The 16,917-nt window shown below is 44.7% G+C and overlaps 1 protein-coding gene across 1 annotated transcript; it reads left to right on the top strand.

The window, feature by feature from the left end:
- The first annotated feature begins 877 nt into the window (after positions 1-877).
- On the top strand, positions 878-12,907 carry LOC132765893 (zinc finger and SCAN domain-containing protein 22-like). The gene is made up of 6 exons (XM_067465232.1): positions 878-982; positions 4,387-5,146; positions 6,471-6,576; positions 8,578-8,660; positions 9,132-9,258; positions 11,685-12,907. The coding sequence occupies exons 2-6, from the start codon at positions 4,415-4,417 to the stop codon at positions 12,812-12,814; spliced, it is 2,178 nt and encodes a 725-aa protein (XP_067321333.1). The 5' UTR covers positions 878-982; positions 4,387-4,414; the 3' UTR covers positions 12,815-12,907.
- Positions 12,908-16,917: the final 4,010 nt, after the last annotated feature.

The raw sequence follows: 16,917 nt of genomic DNA, 5'->3' as shown, positions 1-16,917 counted from the left end.
AGTTTTTAAGGTTGGATTTGAGCCCATCTTTAAATCTCTTTTCCTATCCTCCAATATTCCTGTTTCCCGTTCTTTAGTTCAGAGTAGTTGGGCATCCAGACAATGTGGCTGGTCCAGCAGAGTTGATGGTGGAGGACCATCGCTTCAGTCCTGGTGGTCATGGATTGGATTGTCCTCCCAACCCTGCTATATACCTGCAAGATGTGGACTGTCTACAGGCGTCACATGCAACTCCTGGAACAATTCCATCAGCGCTGCCTTGGGAAGACAAGCGGACAAACGTCAGCGTGCTGGAAGAAGCAAAGGCCACCAGCATTGAAACGATGATCCTCTGCCATCAACTCTGCTGGACCGGCCACGTTGTCCAGATGCCCGACCACCGTCTCCCAAAGCAGTTGCTCTACTCCGAACTCAAGAACAGAAAACGGAATGTTGGTGGACCGGAAAAGAGATTTAAAGATGGGCTCAAAGCCAACCTTAAAACTCTGGCATAGACACTGAGAACTGGGAAGCCCTTGCTCTTAAGCACTCCAGCTGGAGGTCAGCTGTGACCAGCAGTGCTGCAGAATTTAGAGACGCACGAATGGAGGGTGAAAGAGAGAAACATGCCAAGAGGAAGGCGCGCCAAGCCAACCCCGACCAAGACCGCCTTCCACCTGGAAACCAATGCCCTCACTGCGGAAGGGGCCTGAGAATCTAGTTGGAGTTGTAGTTTCCCAAGGCCTTTAGCCTCCTCTGCCCAAGAGTGCTGGTGTCTCAGCAAACTGCACTGATTTCATTCCACTCAATAGAGATGCAGTCTACTTCCCAAACAGTGGGGACAGGAGGGAGCAGCAACCGGAACAATAGAGTTCTGCTGCCAGAGAGCCTTCTGGGAGACGGTCTGGCCACTTTTGGAGGAATGGGCTGCAGACTCTATAATTCCGGCCTTCCTGGGAGATGCTTCTCAAGTGGAGATACCCAACAGCTGAGAGTTTTGCAGGTGAAAGGAAGGGGAAAAGGAGAGAGGAAGAGGGAAAGGGAGATTGGAGGAGAGGGAGAAGGAGGGAGAGAAAGGGGGGAGTTCTGCCTTGCCATAGAACAGTGTTTCTCAACCTTCCTAATGCAGTTCCTCATGTTGTGCTGACCCCCAACCATAACATTGTTTTCATTGCTACTTCACAACTGTAATTTTGCTACTGTTATGAATGGTAATGCAAAATATCTGATATACAGGATGTATTTTCATTCATTTGGCACAAATACCCGATACGCCCAAGTTGGAATACTGGTGGGGTTGTGGGAAGATTGATTTTGCCACTTGGGAGTTGTAGTTGCTGGGATGTATAGTTCACCTACAATCAAAGAGCATTCTGAACTCTGCCAACGATGGAATTGTACCAAACTTGGCACGCAGAACCATGACCAACAGAAAATACTGGAAGGGTTTGGTGGGCATCGACCTTGAGTTTTGGAGTTGTAGTTCATCTACATCCAGAGAGCACTGTGAACTCAAACAATGAGTTCTCCGTGTACGAACCCAGGCGCTCCCTTCATTCATCCGGAGAGGCCCTGCTCGCGATCCCACCTGCGTCACAGGTGCGTTTGGTGGGGACGAGGGATAGGGCCTTCTCTGTGGTTGCCCCCCAACTCTGGAACACCCTCCCCAAAGACATTAAACTAGCACTCACATTGGCAGTGTTCAGGAAGAATCTGAAGACCTGGCTATTCCAATGTGCCTTTCCGGAATAGGATAATCTCCAGCACTACGTCCCAGAAGCACTTTATTAGAGTTTAAGACTCTCTGCACATTGCACTTGCCCGGAAATCCAACATACCTCCTGCCACACCCAGCATTTTTAACCTGTACCCATCACTGGCCCGGCTCTGGTTTTTATTGCGTAATGATGTAATGTTTTGTATTGCTTATGTTTTAATTTGCTTTAAATTGTATTGCTATTGTTTTGTTGTTGTTGTGTTGAGACCTTGGCCTTTAAAAGCCACATCGAGTCCTGCGGGAGATGTTAGCGGGGTACAAATAAAGTTTAATAATCCTCAGTTCTTGTGGGTTTTTTCGGGCTATATGGCCATGTTCTAGAGGCATTTCTCCTGACGTTTCGCCTGCATCTATGGCAAGCATCCTCAGAGGTGACCTCAGAGGTGACCTATTTGGGAGTTACAGGGAGTTGCAGGCGAAACGTCAGGAGAAATGCCTCTAGAACATGGCCATATAGCCTGAAAAAAACCACAAGAACTGAGTGATTCCAGCCATGAAAGCCTTCGACAATACAACGTTTAATAATAATAATAATAATAATAATAATAATAATAATAATAATAATGGATCAGGACCAAACTTGGAACAAATACTCAATATGCCCAAATGTGGACACTGGTGGAGTTTGGGGGAAATAGACCTTGACATTTAGGAGTTGTAGATGCTGGGATTAATAGTTCACCTACAATCGAAGATCCCCTTGAACCCCACCAACGATAGAATTGAGCCAAACTTCCCACACAGAACCCTCATGACCAACAGAAAATACTGGAAGGATTTGGGAGGAATTGACAGTGATTTAGATGAGATGTAGTTCTCCTACCCCTGGAGAGCACTGTGAACTCAAACGACTATGGATCTGGAACAGATTTTGCACAAATACCTGATACACCCAGATTTGAATACTGGTGGGGGGATTGATTTTGCCATTTGGGAGTTACAGTCACTTCCAAAGGGGTTCCTAAGACCATCAGAAATACGTTTTTTCTTATAGTCTCTGGCAACCCCCATGAAACCCTCCTTGCAACCTGCCCTCCTGGGATCCCAACACCAAGGTTTAGAAACATTGCTCTAGAATCAGTTGGGACCAAAAGTTCTGTCAGCCAAAAGGTGGGGAAATGGAGGAAGTCCAGATATTCAAGATCCCTAGGAGTATGAGAATGGGCAAAGACCACAGGGGCTTCTGCCACTATAATACTAATAGTAATATCTCTGAGATGTCAAGATGTTGCCTCATTGTACAGATTCCAAATACTTGGCTTTCTGTATGTTTATATAGACAGACAATGTATAGAAATAATATACGAGGATTGAATGAAAAGTAATGCCTCCACCTTCGTAACTCCTCAACAGATGGCAGTACTAGTATGTGGCAGGTACTGGCTTGTTCAGTAGACTCTCCTCTACAGTTCCATTTTGGCGGAAAGCCTTAGCATTAAACAGTTGTGTTGTTAAAATGCGAAGAACTTTATTTTTCTATCCCACCTCCATCTCCCTGAGGAGACTAGGGGCGGCATACAAGCCAAGGCAACATACAATCAAAAGCAGAACAATAACAAATTACAATTTAATATAGCATAAAACAGCATAACAATAATAAACAAGCATCAAGCAACAACAGACTAATTTTGGAGGAGGCCGATATGCAAGCTGATTAAAGGGTAAGTGGTTCGATAAGATGGATAGAAATGTATAATAGTATAGGAAATATGAAGACAGAGCAATTTAACAGGATCAGAATCAATTCAGTTTAACTTACAAAATATGAATAATAATGTAATATAGGAATTCAGATTAAATGATGATTCAGGTCACGATACAGGTCATAGGAGTTGTCAGTCAAAAGCACGACGAACCATCCACATCTTTAATTCCTTGCAGAATGTGGCTAGGGAGGGTGCCAGCCTAATCTTCCTGGGGAGGGAGTTCCAGAGACGGGGGGCCACCACCGAGAATGCCCTTTCTCTCATCCCCACCAACTGTGCCTGAGATGGGGGCGGGAGCAAGAGAAGAGCTTCCCCGGAAGATCTTAAGCATCATGTGGGTTCGCATTGATCGACCACAGATGGTTGGTCAATGTGGCTTAAGCAACGTGCAGCCATTGAATTCTTGACAGCAGAAGGTGTTACCTCAAAGGAGATTCATCAGAGAATGCAAGCTATTTATGGGGATTGTGTTGATGTGAGTGGTGGAAGGATATGCCTTTGTTTCCAAAAAGGAAGAGAAGACAGGTGGAGAGGTCTTCAGCCTTCTCTGCTGAAGGGGTTCCTAAACCATCAGAAATATACGCTTTCTAATGGTCTTTGGCGACCCCTCTGAAACCTCCTTGCGACCCCCTCAGGGGTCCCAACCCCCAGTTTGAGAAATGCTGCCATAGAAGGAAGTTTCAGACTTCAGGTTGTCTCCCTTGAACTGGGTTATATCAGTTTGTGCTGCTCAGAGCATGGGCCAACTTTGGCCCTCCCTCCAGGTGTTTTGGACTTCCAACTCCCAGAAGTCCTAACAGCCAGTATTGTGGGAGTTGAAGTCCAAAACATCTGGAGGGAGGGCCAAAGTTGCCCCATGTCTAAGGGCTTTTCTACCTCAATCTTAATCTCTAAAATATTCTCTCATGCCTGCTTTGATTTCAGAATACTCCTAGTTCTAGAACCGCAAGCCATGAAAGAGGGAATGTCTGCAGCTCAGGAACCAGAAGGCGGACGAGCTGGACTCAGGAAAGCCACCACTGACGTTCTGTCTGAGTGTCTCACAGAGCAACCAGGATTAGTAACATCCTTCGAGAGCAAAGAAGAGCCATTCAAAGGGATGCACGAGCGCTGGGAAGCCCAGTGGCAGGAGTTCTTGGAAACACTGCAGCCTCTCCACAATGGGTGGAAGAAGCAAGTGACAACAGAAACTGTCCCGTGGGAAGACGCCAAAGCCTTCCTGGCCTCCTTCGAGCAAGTGGCCAAAGCCTGTCGGTGGCCAAAGGAAGAGTGGGCGGCCCGGCTGTTGCCAGCATTGAGCGGGGAAACAGAGCAAGCCTTTCGGAGGCTGGGAGCCGAAGACAGGGAGGATTATGGAAAAGTGAAGGCTGCTATCTTGAGAGCAGATGCCTTGAAAATAGAGGCACAGCGTCAACACTTCCGGCAGTTCTGCTGCCAAGAGGTTGGGGATCCGCGAAGGGTTTACAGCCAAGTCCAGGAGCTTTGCTGTAGGTGGCTGAAGCCAGAGAGACGCAGCAAGGAGCAGATCCTGGAGCTGCTAATTCTGGAACAATTCCTGGCCAGCCTCCCTCCAGATCTTCAAGGCTGGATCCGAGCTGGAGGACCTAATAGTTGCTCTCAGGCTGTGGCACTGGTGGAGGATTTCATGATGTGCCAGCAAGAGGCCGAGCGGCGAAAGTGGCAGGTAAGGTTTTATTATTGAACCCCCTTTTTTTCTTCCCCACTTTTCTTTCCTTCACCCTCCCCAAAAGTACTAATACCTATTTTTTATTGTTTATGTGTAAAAGCCCTCAATAAAAATATATACAAAAGAAAACCTAGAGCAGAGCCTTTCAAACATTTCACATTAGTTGCACTATTGTATAGACACTGTATTATTAGGGAACGCAATAGTTCATTTTTAATAACAAACCAGAATTTTCCAGGACATAGAGTGGTCCACAAATAAAGTACAGGGTTAGTCAAAATGCATAGGCCAATAAGCCATTCAATTGAATGGCTTATTGGCCTATGCATTTTGACTAACCCTGTATTATTATTATTATTATTATTATTATTATTATTATTATTAAACCAACCCCTTTTAAGATATAAATTGTAATAACAAAATGTAAAGGGACACAACATCCCATGAAACCCTTCCATTTATATTTCAAAAAATATGATTTATTGCTTATTTCAGGTACTTACACACCCCACAAGCTTCTTTATCAGGCATATATGTTAAAAGTGTGACCATAGAAAAATATTATTAGTATTTTAATTACAGTTACAGACACCCATCTTTCTTGAAATCCTAAAGCTCAAGAAACAAAATTAAAGCAAAGCAGTACATTTTTGTGTCTTGAATGCCTTGTGGCCAGCAAGGATATTTACCTTCATCAAAAATCCAGTGCCACTATTTTAAATACAGCTTTAACATCTCAAGAAAGATGGAGCCTCTTGTTACCAAATTCTCCCCAAAAAAGGCTTTAAACATGTTGTTGTTCATTCGTTCAGTCGTCTCCGACTCTTCGTGACCTCATGGACCAGCCCACGCCAGAGCTCCCTGTCGGCTGTCACCACCCCCAGCTCCTTCAAGGTCAGTCCAGTTACTTCAAGGATGCCATCCATCCATCTTGCCCTTGGTCAGCCCCTCTTCCTTTTGCCTTCCACTTTCCCCAGCTTTAAACATACATTCCTCATAAAGAAGCCTGTGGGCTTTGAGAGTGTTTACAATATTATGTGCCTTTGGATTGACCTAATAAAAAGATATCACTAACGTGTTTTTTTTTTTTTTGGGAGGGGCTGTTTTGCCATACAGTAGGACGTCTGTATCCACTGGGAAGGACAGTCATAGATTGCAGATCAATGAAACCACAAATACTTCTCCCAATAATACGAACCCTGTGTTGTATTTTTTGTTGCTTGGCTAATATCTGTGGATCTCCTTCTTCAATCCATCTTTACCTACAAAACAGAGGGGGTTGCTCTAGCCAAAAAGTGATCATTTCTCTTTTATGTTTCAGGGACCACTGATGGAGGAGTGCCTGGACTCTCCAGGTAAAGAGGAAGAGCCTTCAGAGCCCTATAAAGAAGTCACTCAAAACGGTGACACAGAAATCAGTGTGCCTGGTAAGGGTTTTCCCCATGTTTATCCTTGTATTTTTGGGATGCTTGGGCTAATGAAAGGCTCTGCATCTATGGCGGCCTTACAGAAAAGAAGATTTAGGCAGATGCAGCTAAGTTAGAAAGTCCGATTCGCATTAATAGGTGGACATGAAGGGGAGCATTGCTCAGATAGCCTTTCCGGCTACTGACAGCTATATACCTGTCAATCCCACCCAAAAATCATTGCATAGATTGCATTGAATCATTGCATAGATTCAAACTTTTTTTTTAAAGCAGAGGTGCACTGAATGTCAATAAAACCTTCATACTGTTGGAAATATCAACCTTCTACAAGCCTCCTATACTAGTGATTTGTTATGTATATAATTCAGATTGCTTATTATATTGGGTTGTTGTAGGTTTTTTTTCGGGCTATATGGCCATGTTCTAGAGGCATTTTCTCCTGACGTTTCGCCTGCATCTATGGCAAGCATCCTCAGAGCATCCACTACCTCTGAGAATTCTTGCCATAGATGCAGGCGAAAACGTCAGGAGAAAATACCTCTAGAACATGGCCATATAGCTCGAAAAAAACCTACAACAACCCAGTGATTCCGGCCATGAAAGCCTTCGACAATACATTGCTTATTATATTGTATATGTGTGTATTGGTATGCAGTTTTCCCTTAACTCTATGTTGTTTGAGGCTGTGGGAAGGACTGCAAACCATGTGATCAGATCTGGGATCATTCAGACTTCAATTCCATTTTAGAAGTCAGTGTTGTGTTCAGCCAATTTTTGTAGTCAGTTGTGTTTAGGCCACGGCGGATGATTTTTGGATCATGTGATTTTAATATTTATATTAGGATGTTTTTAATGCTTTGTCTTAGTGTCTACATGTTATATGTGCCTATGTTTAATGGTTTTAATTTAATTTAAATTTATAGTTATATGTCAGTTTTTATGTCCGGATCTGTAACTTTCTGGCGAAGAAATTGGCTCACAAAGTTGGAAGGCTTTAATTCAGAAGCATGCATTAGGGAACGCAACAAAGTTCCAACTGACAGTTTATTTCCCTCATGTCTCACCCTGGCCGCTCTTCTGCATTGCTCCAGTTTCCATGGCAACCCTCTCCTAGATTTCAAATATACACAGGACCACAGGACAGGTCAAAGCCATGGCCTAATTTCTTGGCTCACACAAAACCAGGAAATAAGGTCATGACAAGTTATTGTGATTTTATTTTATGATATGTATGTTAGCACTGAATTCTTGCCATGACTATGTTATAAACTGCCTTGAGTCCCCCCCAGGGATGAGAAAGGTGATATATAAATATACTAAATAAATAATATATTTATTTATAAATAAATAATAAGTATTGTTCAGTTTGCATTAAGAGAGTATGTATTAAACATAAGACAAAGTAGAGACTACAACAGAATGCCTTAGAGAACTTACTGTTTAAACTTTCAATTAACAAGCAATGTACCTGTATGCTGAATACATGAAGTTTGTAAGTAAACCAACTATGTCATTTTTAACAAAGACTACTTCTTTTTGTCTCTTGAGAGCATGATTTAAAATCAATATTTTATGGGAAAGTAGATGTTTTTGGGCAACTGAAATAACACTTCTGAAGATCAGCTATACATTTTGTGCATTGGCGTATTCTTTCTTTCTAACAGTTCAAAAAGATAGCTAGGTATATCAGTTTAACAACTGAGAAGCCTAATTTGCCTTGCATGTATATTAGTTGATATTTCTCACTAAGGAGAAGGTCACTCAAGCGAGTTTTTAACTCTTCTCAGGAAGATCATACTTTCCAAAAAAGGTTATGATTCTCCAAATGGTAGTGAATGCCAATTAATCTCCCAAAGGTCACGCTTCCAAAGCACTTTGAAGATTCTGGTTTTCCAAAAGGTTATAATCTCAAATTCCTTTGAGATCATAACTCTGGCTGGGACCTAAAGATGAAGGGATGGAATCACTTCTTTTCTGGCATCTGCATTCTCTCTTTCACAGGCAGTGGAATCAAATGCCTCAGTCATGCAGATTCATCCCTTCCTCATAAAGGGCAGGAAGTGATCCACGCTGGTGTCAAGGAGGTATGTGGTGTTCTGAGGAGTTGTTGACGTACGTTTGGGCTGCTATGGGCTGCTCACACAGTGTTTCTGTATATCAACAGCTTTGTTAGAAGACACTGCAGCTTCTGTACTTATTATTGCTGCTCTCTTGATCTCTAAGTGTGAGTTGGATAGATGGAGAGGGATTAGGACCTTTCCCTTCCTGTTTGCCTCCTAGAATCATAGAATCAAAGAGTTGGGAGAGACCTCATGGGCCATCCAGTCCAACCCCCTGCCAAGAAGCAGGAATATTGCATTCAAATCACCCCTGACAGATGGCCATCCAGCCTCTGTCTAAAAGCTTCCAAAGAAGGGGCCTCCACTATAGTCCATCATTTAGTTTGACTGCGCTGTGTTGTGAAGGCACCTTCCTCATCTTCTGGAGGATAGCATTTCTGGATAAGTTTATGAAGTTTTGCATTCATCTTTGTTTTATTTTTTCCTTTTTCACAGGAGCCAATGGATCCCAATGAAACCAGTTTGTCTTTGCAAATAGTCCAGCGGGGCCTCACCCATCCAGGTCAACAGACAGTTGTCTGGGAAGTCCTGCAAGAGAACGGCAGGAAGGTAGATACTTTGGGTAAGGATGTCCTCTGTTCAGTTCTGGTACCCCGGTGGCCATATTGCTCACTCTTGTTAGAACAGGAAAGTTCAGAGAGTCAAAAAGGGCCAAGACAAAAGACAAAAATATGATCTGAAAGACATGCTAGGCAAAAATGAATCGTATTCCATTTCCAGTATTTTTACATGAAATTCTGTACCAAATGCTGGGTGAAAAGTGTGAACTCAGGCAGTCTCTGAGTGGGAGTGTGAACAAACAGTCTTCCACAAGTGCTGCTTGCAAATATTTAGTTAATCTAAAATATACTTAATACTGTATTTGCCTTCCCAAGAGATTTTGCAAAAAAAGGGTCTTGGATAAAAGAGGAAGATTTATATTATAAGACATACTCATTATGGAGTCATAAAGCAACACAAAGCAATATACTTACTTACTTAGGTGATCCCTCGTAGTCCGAGGATGATGGTCCTCCAAGTTCAGTGTTCTGGCGGTGGGTCCGTAGATGACTGTGGAGCCCTATTCTTGATCTGCATCTTCTCCCACAGTGAGGGCATTGGTTTCCAGGTGGAAGACGGTCTCGGTCGGGGTTGGCTTGACGCGCCTTCCTCTTGGCACGTTTCTTTCTTTCACCCTCCATTCGTACCTCTTCAAATTCTACATCACGGCTGGTCACAGCTGACCTCCAGCTGGAGCGGTCAAGGGCCAGGGCTTCCCAGTTCTCAGTGTCTATGCCAGAGTTTTTACGGTTGGCTTTGAGCCCATCTTTAAATCTCTTTTCCTGCCCACCAACATTCCGTTTTCCATTCTTGAGTTCAGAGTAGAGCAACTGCTTTGGGAGACGGTGGTCGGGCATCCGGACAACGTGGCCGGTCCAGCGGAGTTGATGGCGGAGGACCATCGCTTCAATGCTGGTGGTCTTTGCTTCTTCCAGCACGCTGACGTTTGTCCGCTTGTCTTCCCAAGAGATTTGCAGGATTTTTCGGAGACAGTGCTGATGGAATCGTTCCAGGAGTTGCATGTGATGTCTGTAGACAGTCCACTTCTGGCAGGCGTATAGCAGGGTTGGGAGGACAATAAATTTATAAACAAGCACCTTGGTATCCCTACGGATGCCCCGGTCCTCAAACACTCTCTGCTTCATTTGGAAAAATGCTGCACTCGCAGAGCAATATGTATGTGTGTGTGTATACACACACACACACACACACACACACACACACATATACACACACACAGTGTGTATGGAGCCGACGGCGCAGCTGGTTAAACTACTGAGCTACTGAACTTGCTGACTGAAAGATCATCAGTTTGAATCTGGAGAGCAGGGTGAGCTTCTCCTGTTAGCCCCAACTTCTGCCAACCTAGTTCAAAAACATGCAAATGTGAGTAGATCAGTAGGTACTGCTCCGGCAGGAAGGTAATGGCGCTCCATGCAGTCATACTGGCCACATGACCTTGGAGGTGTCTACAGACAATGCTGGCTCTTCAGCTTAGAAATGGAGATGAGCACCACCACCTAGACTCAAACACAACTAGAATTAATATCAAGGGGAAACACAAAGCCTTCTCATAACGAGGTGTGCCTCACACTACGAGGCCTGTTAACAGTGAGGCCTATTCTCCCACTGAGGCATTCTCTCAGACAGAGGTTTACCTCACACTCCTCAGGATGATACTAGCTTTGGCCCACTGACTCTTAACAGGCTTTGGCCTACTCACTCTCCTCAGGACGACACTCACTGTGGCCCACTGACTCATACAGGCTTCGGCCTACTCACTCTCCTCAGGATGACACTAGCTTTCGTCCACTGACTCTTAACAGGCTTCGGCCTACTCACTCTCCTCAGGACGACACTAGCTTGGGCCACTAACTCTTAACAGGCTTTGGCCTACTCATTCTCCTCAGGATGACATGTGCTGTGGCCCACTAACTTTTACAGGCTTCGACCTACTAACTCTCCTCAGGACAACAGTAGCTTTGGCCCACTGACTCTAGCAGGCTTCTACCTACCAACTCTTTCAGTGCTTGACTCACACTTTTGTAATCAAAAATGCCCAGTTAATTTTTAATATTTCTGACAGGTAGAAAAGGGGAAGAAAGAAAAATAAGGGGGAAAGGAAGAGAAAGGAAAGGGAAAAGGTATGAGGAAAGGGAAGGGACAAAGAAAGTTCAGGAAGAGAAAGGAAAGAACGAAAGAAAGAAGAGGGAGGATGGTGTATGAGGGAAATGGGGCGAGGATAGAAATAGCCACACAGGCAGCCTGGCCATCGTTGTCAGAGTGCATAGCAGAGACATTGTGAGGTAGGCCTTTACAGAGCAGGAGAAGGGAGAAAGCATGAAGCCAGGTATATACACTAGTTTACGAAATGAATAACCAAGTTTGCAGACATTTTGAAAAACAGTCAACCTAGAATGAGCCAAATTCCATGCTCTGTCTCTACAGATGGCAGAGAAAGGAGTATGGTCAAGACAGAGAACTGTGAGGATGGAAGAAATGAGTCGGAAGACACATTTGAGATGACCCCACATATAATTCAAGGCAGAGGGCAGGAAGGTGGTATGCAAGAGGAGTATAAATTCAAAGAGGAACAGAGAAGTCGATGCAACGATCTCACAACACCGTTTACATCTCTGGTTTGCCAGACTTTGAAAGTTCCCGGAAGAGGTGGCCTGCCATTAATGGCCAAGGGTGACAGAACATCCTTGGATCAGCTAGAGCTTGACATGATGCATATCAATGAGGACTTCCAGCAGAATTCATATTGCGATATCCCCCAGAGAATGATATCAGGGGAGTGCAAATCTAAATTATCCGAGAGGGGAGTTTATTTGAACAGACATCCAAGTCACCACACAAAAGACAAGCTCAATCACGTTGAACCAAAATATCCCCCTGACTGGGGAAGGACTCTCAATTACACAAAGCCACTAAAGAGACATCCAGGACTTTTTAGCGAAGGAAGGCTACATGAATCTTCTCCTTGTGGTCAGTGCCGTAGTGAAAGAGAACACTTATTGACCCATTCGTATCCCGGAGAGAGAGTCCATGACTGTCCGGAGTGTGGCAAAGTCTTCACTTCGAGACCGGCGTTGTTGAGGCACCAGGAGATGCACGCGGAAATCAAACCGTACGAATGTTCTCAGTGTGGCAAGTGCTTCAGCCAGAGAAAATACCTGAAGAGTCACGAACTGATGCACGCCGGGGAGAAACCGTACAAATGCCCCGAGTGCGGGAAGAGCTTCACGGGGGCCAGGAATCTGAAGAGGCACCACAGGATCCACACCGGAGAGAAGCCGTTCAAGTGCTCCGAGTGTGGGAAGTGCTTCAACGAGGAAGGCATATTGAAGAAACACCAGCGCATCCACACGGGGGAAAAGCCGTACAAGTGTCCCGAGTGTGGGAAATGTTTCATTCAGGGAAGCGACCTGAGGAACCACCGGAGGATTCACACGGGAGAGAAGCCGTACAAATGTTTGGACTGTGGCAAAAGCTTCAGCCGGAGCCAGCAGGTGAAGAGGCATCAGAGAACACACCTGGAGAGGAACCATACCGATGCCCTGAGTGTGGATTAAGGTTCCAGTCCAGAATTTATGTTGAGTGTCATACGAGCTGTAAAGGACTCAGAGTTTCCTGCCTTCATAATAAAGTATCCTTATACATTTACAGTATAATATCTTATATACCCACCCAGCTTGCCTGGGTGTCATTGGGACCACTCCCTTTCCCTCCTTTTGCTTTCTTCCTCCCTCAGTTCATCTCTTCTCTTTTCCTTTCTTTTCCTCCTTTTGCTTTCTTCCCCTCTATCCCTCCCTTCTCCTTTCCTTTTTCTCTGCTTTTGCTTTCTTCTTCCTTCCTCTCTTCTCCTTTCCTGTATTTACTTTTACTTTTCTTCACCCCTCCATCTCTCCCTTCTCCTTTCCTTTCTTTTCCACCTTTTGCTTTCTTCCCCCTCAGTTCATCTCTTCTCCTTTCCTTTCTTCCCCTTCTTTTGCTTTCTTCTCCCCTTCCTTCCCCTCATCTCCTTTCCTTTACTTTTACTTTCTTCACCCCTCCATCTCTCCCTTCGCCTTTCCTTTGTTTTCCTCCTTTGGCTTTCTTCCCCTCCGTCCCTCCCTTCTCCTTTCCTTTCTTTCCCTCCTTTTGCTTTCTTCTCCCCATCCTTCCTCTCTTCTCCTTTTCTTTGTTTCCTTTTATTTTCTTCACCCTTCAACCTCTCCTTTCTTTTTTCCTTTCTTTTCCACCTTTCTTTCTCTCCCCCTCAGTTCATCTCTTCTCCTTTCCTTTCTTTTCCTCCTTTTGCTTTCTTCCATCCCTCCCTTCTCCTTTCTTTCCCTCCTTTTGCTTTCTTCTCCCCTTCCTTCCCTTCTTCTCCTTTCCTTTGTTTACTTTTACTTTCTTCTCCCCTCTATCTCTCCCTTCTCATTTCTTTTCCTTCCCTTTTTCTTCTCCCCTCCCTACCTCTCTTCTCCTTTCCTGTTTCCCTTCTTTTGCTTTCTTCACCTCTTGATCTCTCCCTTCTCATTTCCTTTCTTTCCCACATTTTGCTTTCTTCTCACCTTCCTTCTCTTCTCTTTTCTTGTTTCCCTTCTTTTATTTCCTTCACCCCTCCATCTCTCCCTTCTCCTTACCATTCTCTCCTTTTGCTTTCTTCCCCCTCCATCTCTCCATTCTCCTTTCCTTTCTTTTTCTCCTTTTGCTTTCTTCCCCTTCCATCCCTCCCTTCTCCTTTCTTTCCCTTCTTTGGCTTTCTTCCCCCTCTATCCTTCCCTTTTCCTTTCTTTTCGTCCTTTAACTTTCTCCCTCCCCCCATCCCTCCCTTCTCTTTCCCTTTCTTTCCCTCTATTTGATTTCTTCCCCCCCCCCTTCATTCCTCCCTTTCCTTTCCTCCTTTTTTCTTCCTACCTCCCTTCTCCTTTCTTGCCTTTCCCGTCTTTTGATTTCTTCTTCCTGCTCCTTGCCTTTCTTTACGTCCTTTTGCTTTCTTACATCCTATTTATTTATCATTTATCTACAGTACTTTTTCCGCCCTTCTCGCCTCAAAGGGAACTCAGGGCGGATCACAGAACACATATATGGCAAACATACAATGCCAATTGTACAATGACAAGATAGACAACAGATAGAGATATATATAGACATTTTCTCATCATTCAGCATTTTTGGAGGCTGTGCTCGGTTCCAGCCACAGGGAGGTGCTGTTCCATCTCCTTACCAAATTGTTCATAAACTTTCCTCCTCAATGCTGTGCCTAAGATACCTCCCTGCTTAATGTGGTTCCTATTCATCTACTCATATTGCTGTTTTCAATCTGCTAGGTGGGCGGGGGAGCTGGGTTGAAGGTCAGGAACTCACCCTGTCCTGGCTTCGAACTGTCAACCTTTCGGTTGGCAAGATTTAGCGCAGCTGCAGCTAGTGATTAATCCGCTGTGCTAAAGCCAGCCCTCCCTCCTTTCACTTTCTTTCCCTCCTTTTGCTTTCATTCCCCTCTATCCCTCCAAGATTATGGCAACAAGAATGATTGACAACTGGAAAATAGAGGGAGAAAATGTGGAGGCCGTGACAGACTTTGTATTTCTAGGCGCAAAGATTACTGCAGATGCAGACTGTGGCCAGGAAATCAGAAGACGCTTCCTTCTTGGGAGGAGAGCAATGTCCAGTCTCGATAAAATAGTAAAGAGTAGAGACATCAGACTGGCAACAAAGATCCGCCTAGTCAAAGCCATGGTATTCCCTGTAGTCACCTACGGATGTGAGAGCTGGACCTTAGGGAAGGCTGAGCGAAAGAAGATCGATGCTTTTGAGCTGTGGTGTTGGAGGAAAGTGCTAAGAGTGCCTTGGACTGCGAGAAGATCCAACCAGTCCATCCTCCAGGAAATAAAGCCCGGCTGCTCATTGGAGGGAAGGATACTAGAGACAAAGTTGAAGTACTTTGGCCACATCATGAGGAGACAGCAAAGCCTAGAGAAGACAATTATGCTGGGGAAGGTGGAAGGCAAAAGGAAGAGGGGCCGACCAAGGGCAAGATGGATGGATGGCATCCTTGAAGTGACTGGACTGACCTTGAAGGAGCTGGGGGTAGTGACGGCCGACAGGGAGCTCTGGCGTGGGCTGGTCCATGAGGTCACGAAGAGTCGGAGACGACTGAACGAATGAACAACAACATCCCTCCCTTCCCCTTTCCTTCTTTTCCCTCCTTTTCCTTTCTTACATCCTTCCTCCTCCCACTTTCCTCTCTTCCTCCTTTTGCTTTCTTCTCCTTTCCTTTCCCTTCTTTTTACTTTTCCCCCCTTTCCTTTCTTTCCCTTATTTTTCTCCTTCCTTCCCTTTCTTCCTCCCTTTCCCTCATACATATGTCACCTTGCTGTCCCAGTAACAACACAAATGGCCCTATCAACAACCGATCCAGTGGCACAGAGGGCCACATCCATTAGCAACGTATTTTGTGGTACAAACAGACAGGCAAACATATATACACATATAATTTGACACACACACACGTCTATTTTCTGTTTGCTTGGCTTATACAATGGTTTGTTTGCTTTTTAATTCCCCTTTCTTTAAAACTTCAGAACCCTAACTTTATCCCTGATTTGTTTAGTCAAAACATCACAGGAACTAGTCCCATTCAGGAAGACACAATAAAAGGGTCTAGAGAACAAGCCCTATGAGGAGCGGCTTAAGGAGCTGGGCATGTTTAGCCTGAAAAAGAGAAGGATGAGAGGAGATATGATAGCCATGTATATGTGAGAGGAAGCCACAGGGGGGAGGGAGCAAGCTTGTTTACTGCTTCCATGGAGATTAGGACATGGAACAATGGCTTCAAATTACAAGAGATTCCATCTGAACATTAGGAAGAACTTCCTGACTGTGAGAGCCATTCAGCAGTGGAACTCTCTGCCCCGGAGTGTGGTGGAGGCTCCTTCTTTGGAAGCTTTTAAACAGAGTCTGGATGGCCATCTGTCAGGGGTAATTTGAATGCAATATTCCTGCTTCTTGGCAGGGGGTTGGACTGGATGGCCCATGGGGTCTCTTCCAACTCTTTGATTCTATGATTCTATGAAAAGCATTCCCAACAGATAGCCATCCAGTCTCTGCTGAAACACCTCCAGAGAGGGAGACTCCATCAGACTCCAATCCATACTAGAGCATTTTATGCTAATTCAAGCACTTCTCCCAATTTCATATAGTTTTTCAGTAAATATTGCTTGTGATGTCTTGTCGAAGGCGTTCATGGATGGAATCACTGAGTTGCTGTGAGTTTTCGGGGCTGTACGGCCATGTTCCAGAAGCATTCTCTCCTGATGTTTCGCCCACATCTATGGCAGGCATCCTCAGAGGTTGTGAGGTCTGTTGGAAACTAGGAAAATGGGGTTTATATATCTATGGAATAGTGTCCAGGGTGGGAGAAAGAACTCTAGTGTGGATGAAGCAAGTGCGAATGTTGCAATTGACCACCTTGATTAGCATTGACTGGCCTTGCAGCTTCAAAGACTGTCTGATTCCTGCCTGGGGGAATTTGGCTACCAGTATTTTAAAATCTTTAAATCAGGACAGTAAATAAAGAGGAGCAGGTTAATTCCAGAAAACAATCAATCAGGGCCAGCTAATACCTCCCAACAAAGGATTTCCCCAGGCAGGAAACAACCAGGCTTTGAAGCTGCAAGGCCATTCAATG

Source organism: Anolis sagrei, chromosome 2, assembly GCF_037176765.1.
Source record: "Anolis sagrei isolate rAnoSag1 chromosome 2, rAnoSag1.mat, whole genome shotgun sequence".
Classification (NCBI taxonomy): domain Eukaryota; kingdom Metazoa; phylum Chordata; class Lepidosauria; order Squamata; family Dactyloidae; genus Anolis; species Anolis sagrei.
The sequence above is the reverse complement of the archived record's forward strand: the minus strand, read 5'-3'. Positions and strand labels throughout refer to the sequence as shown.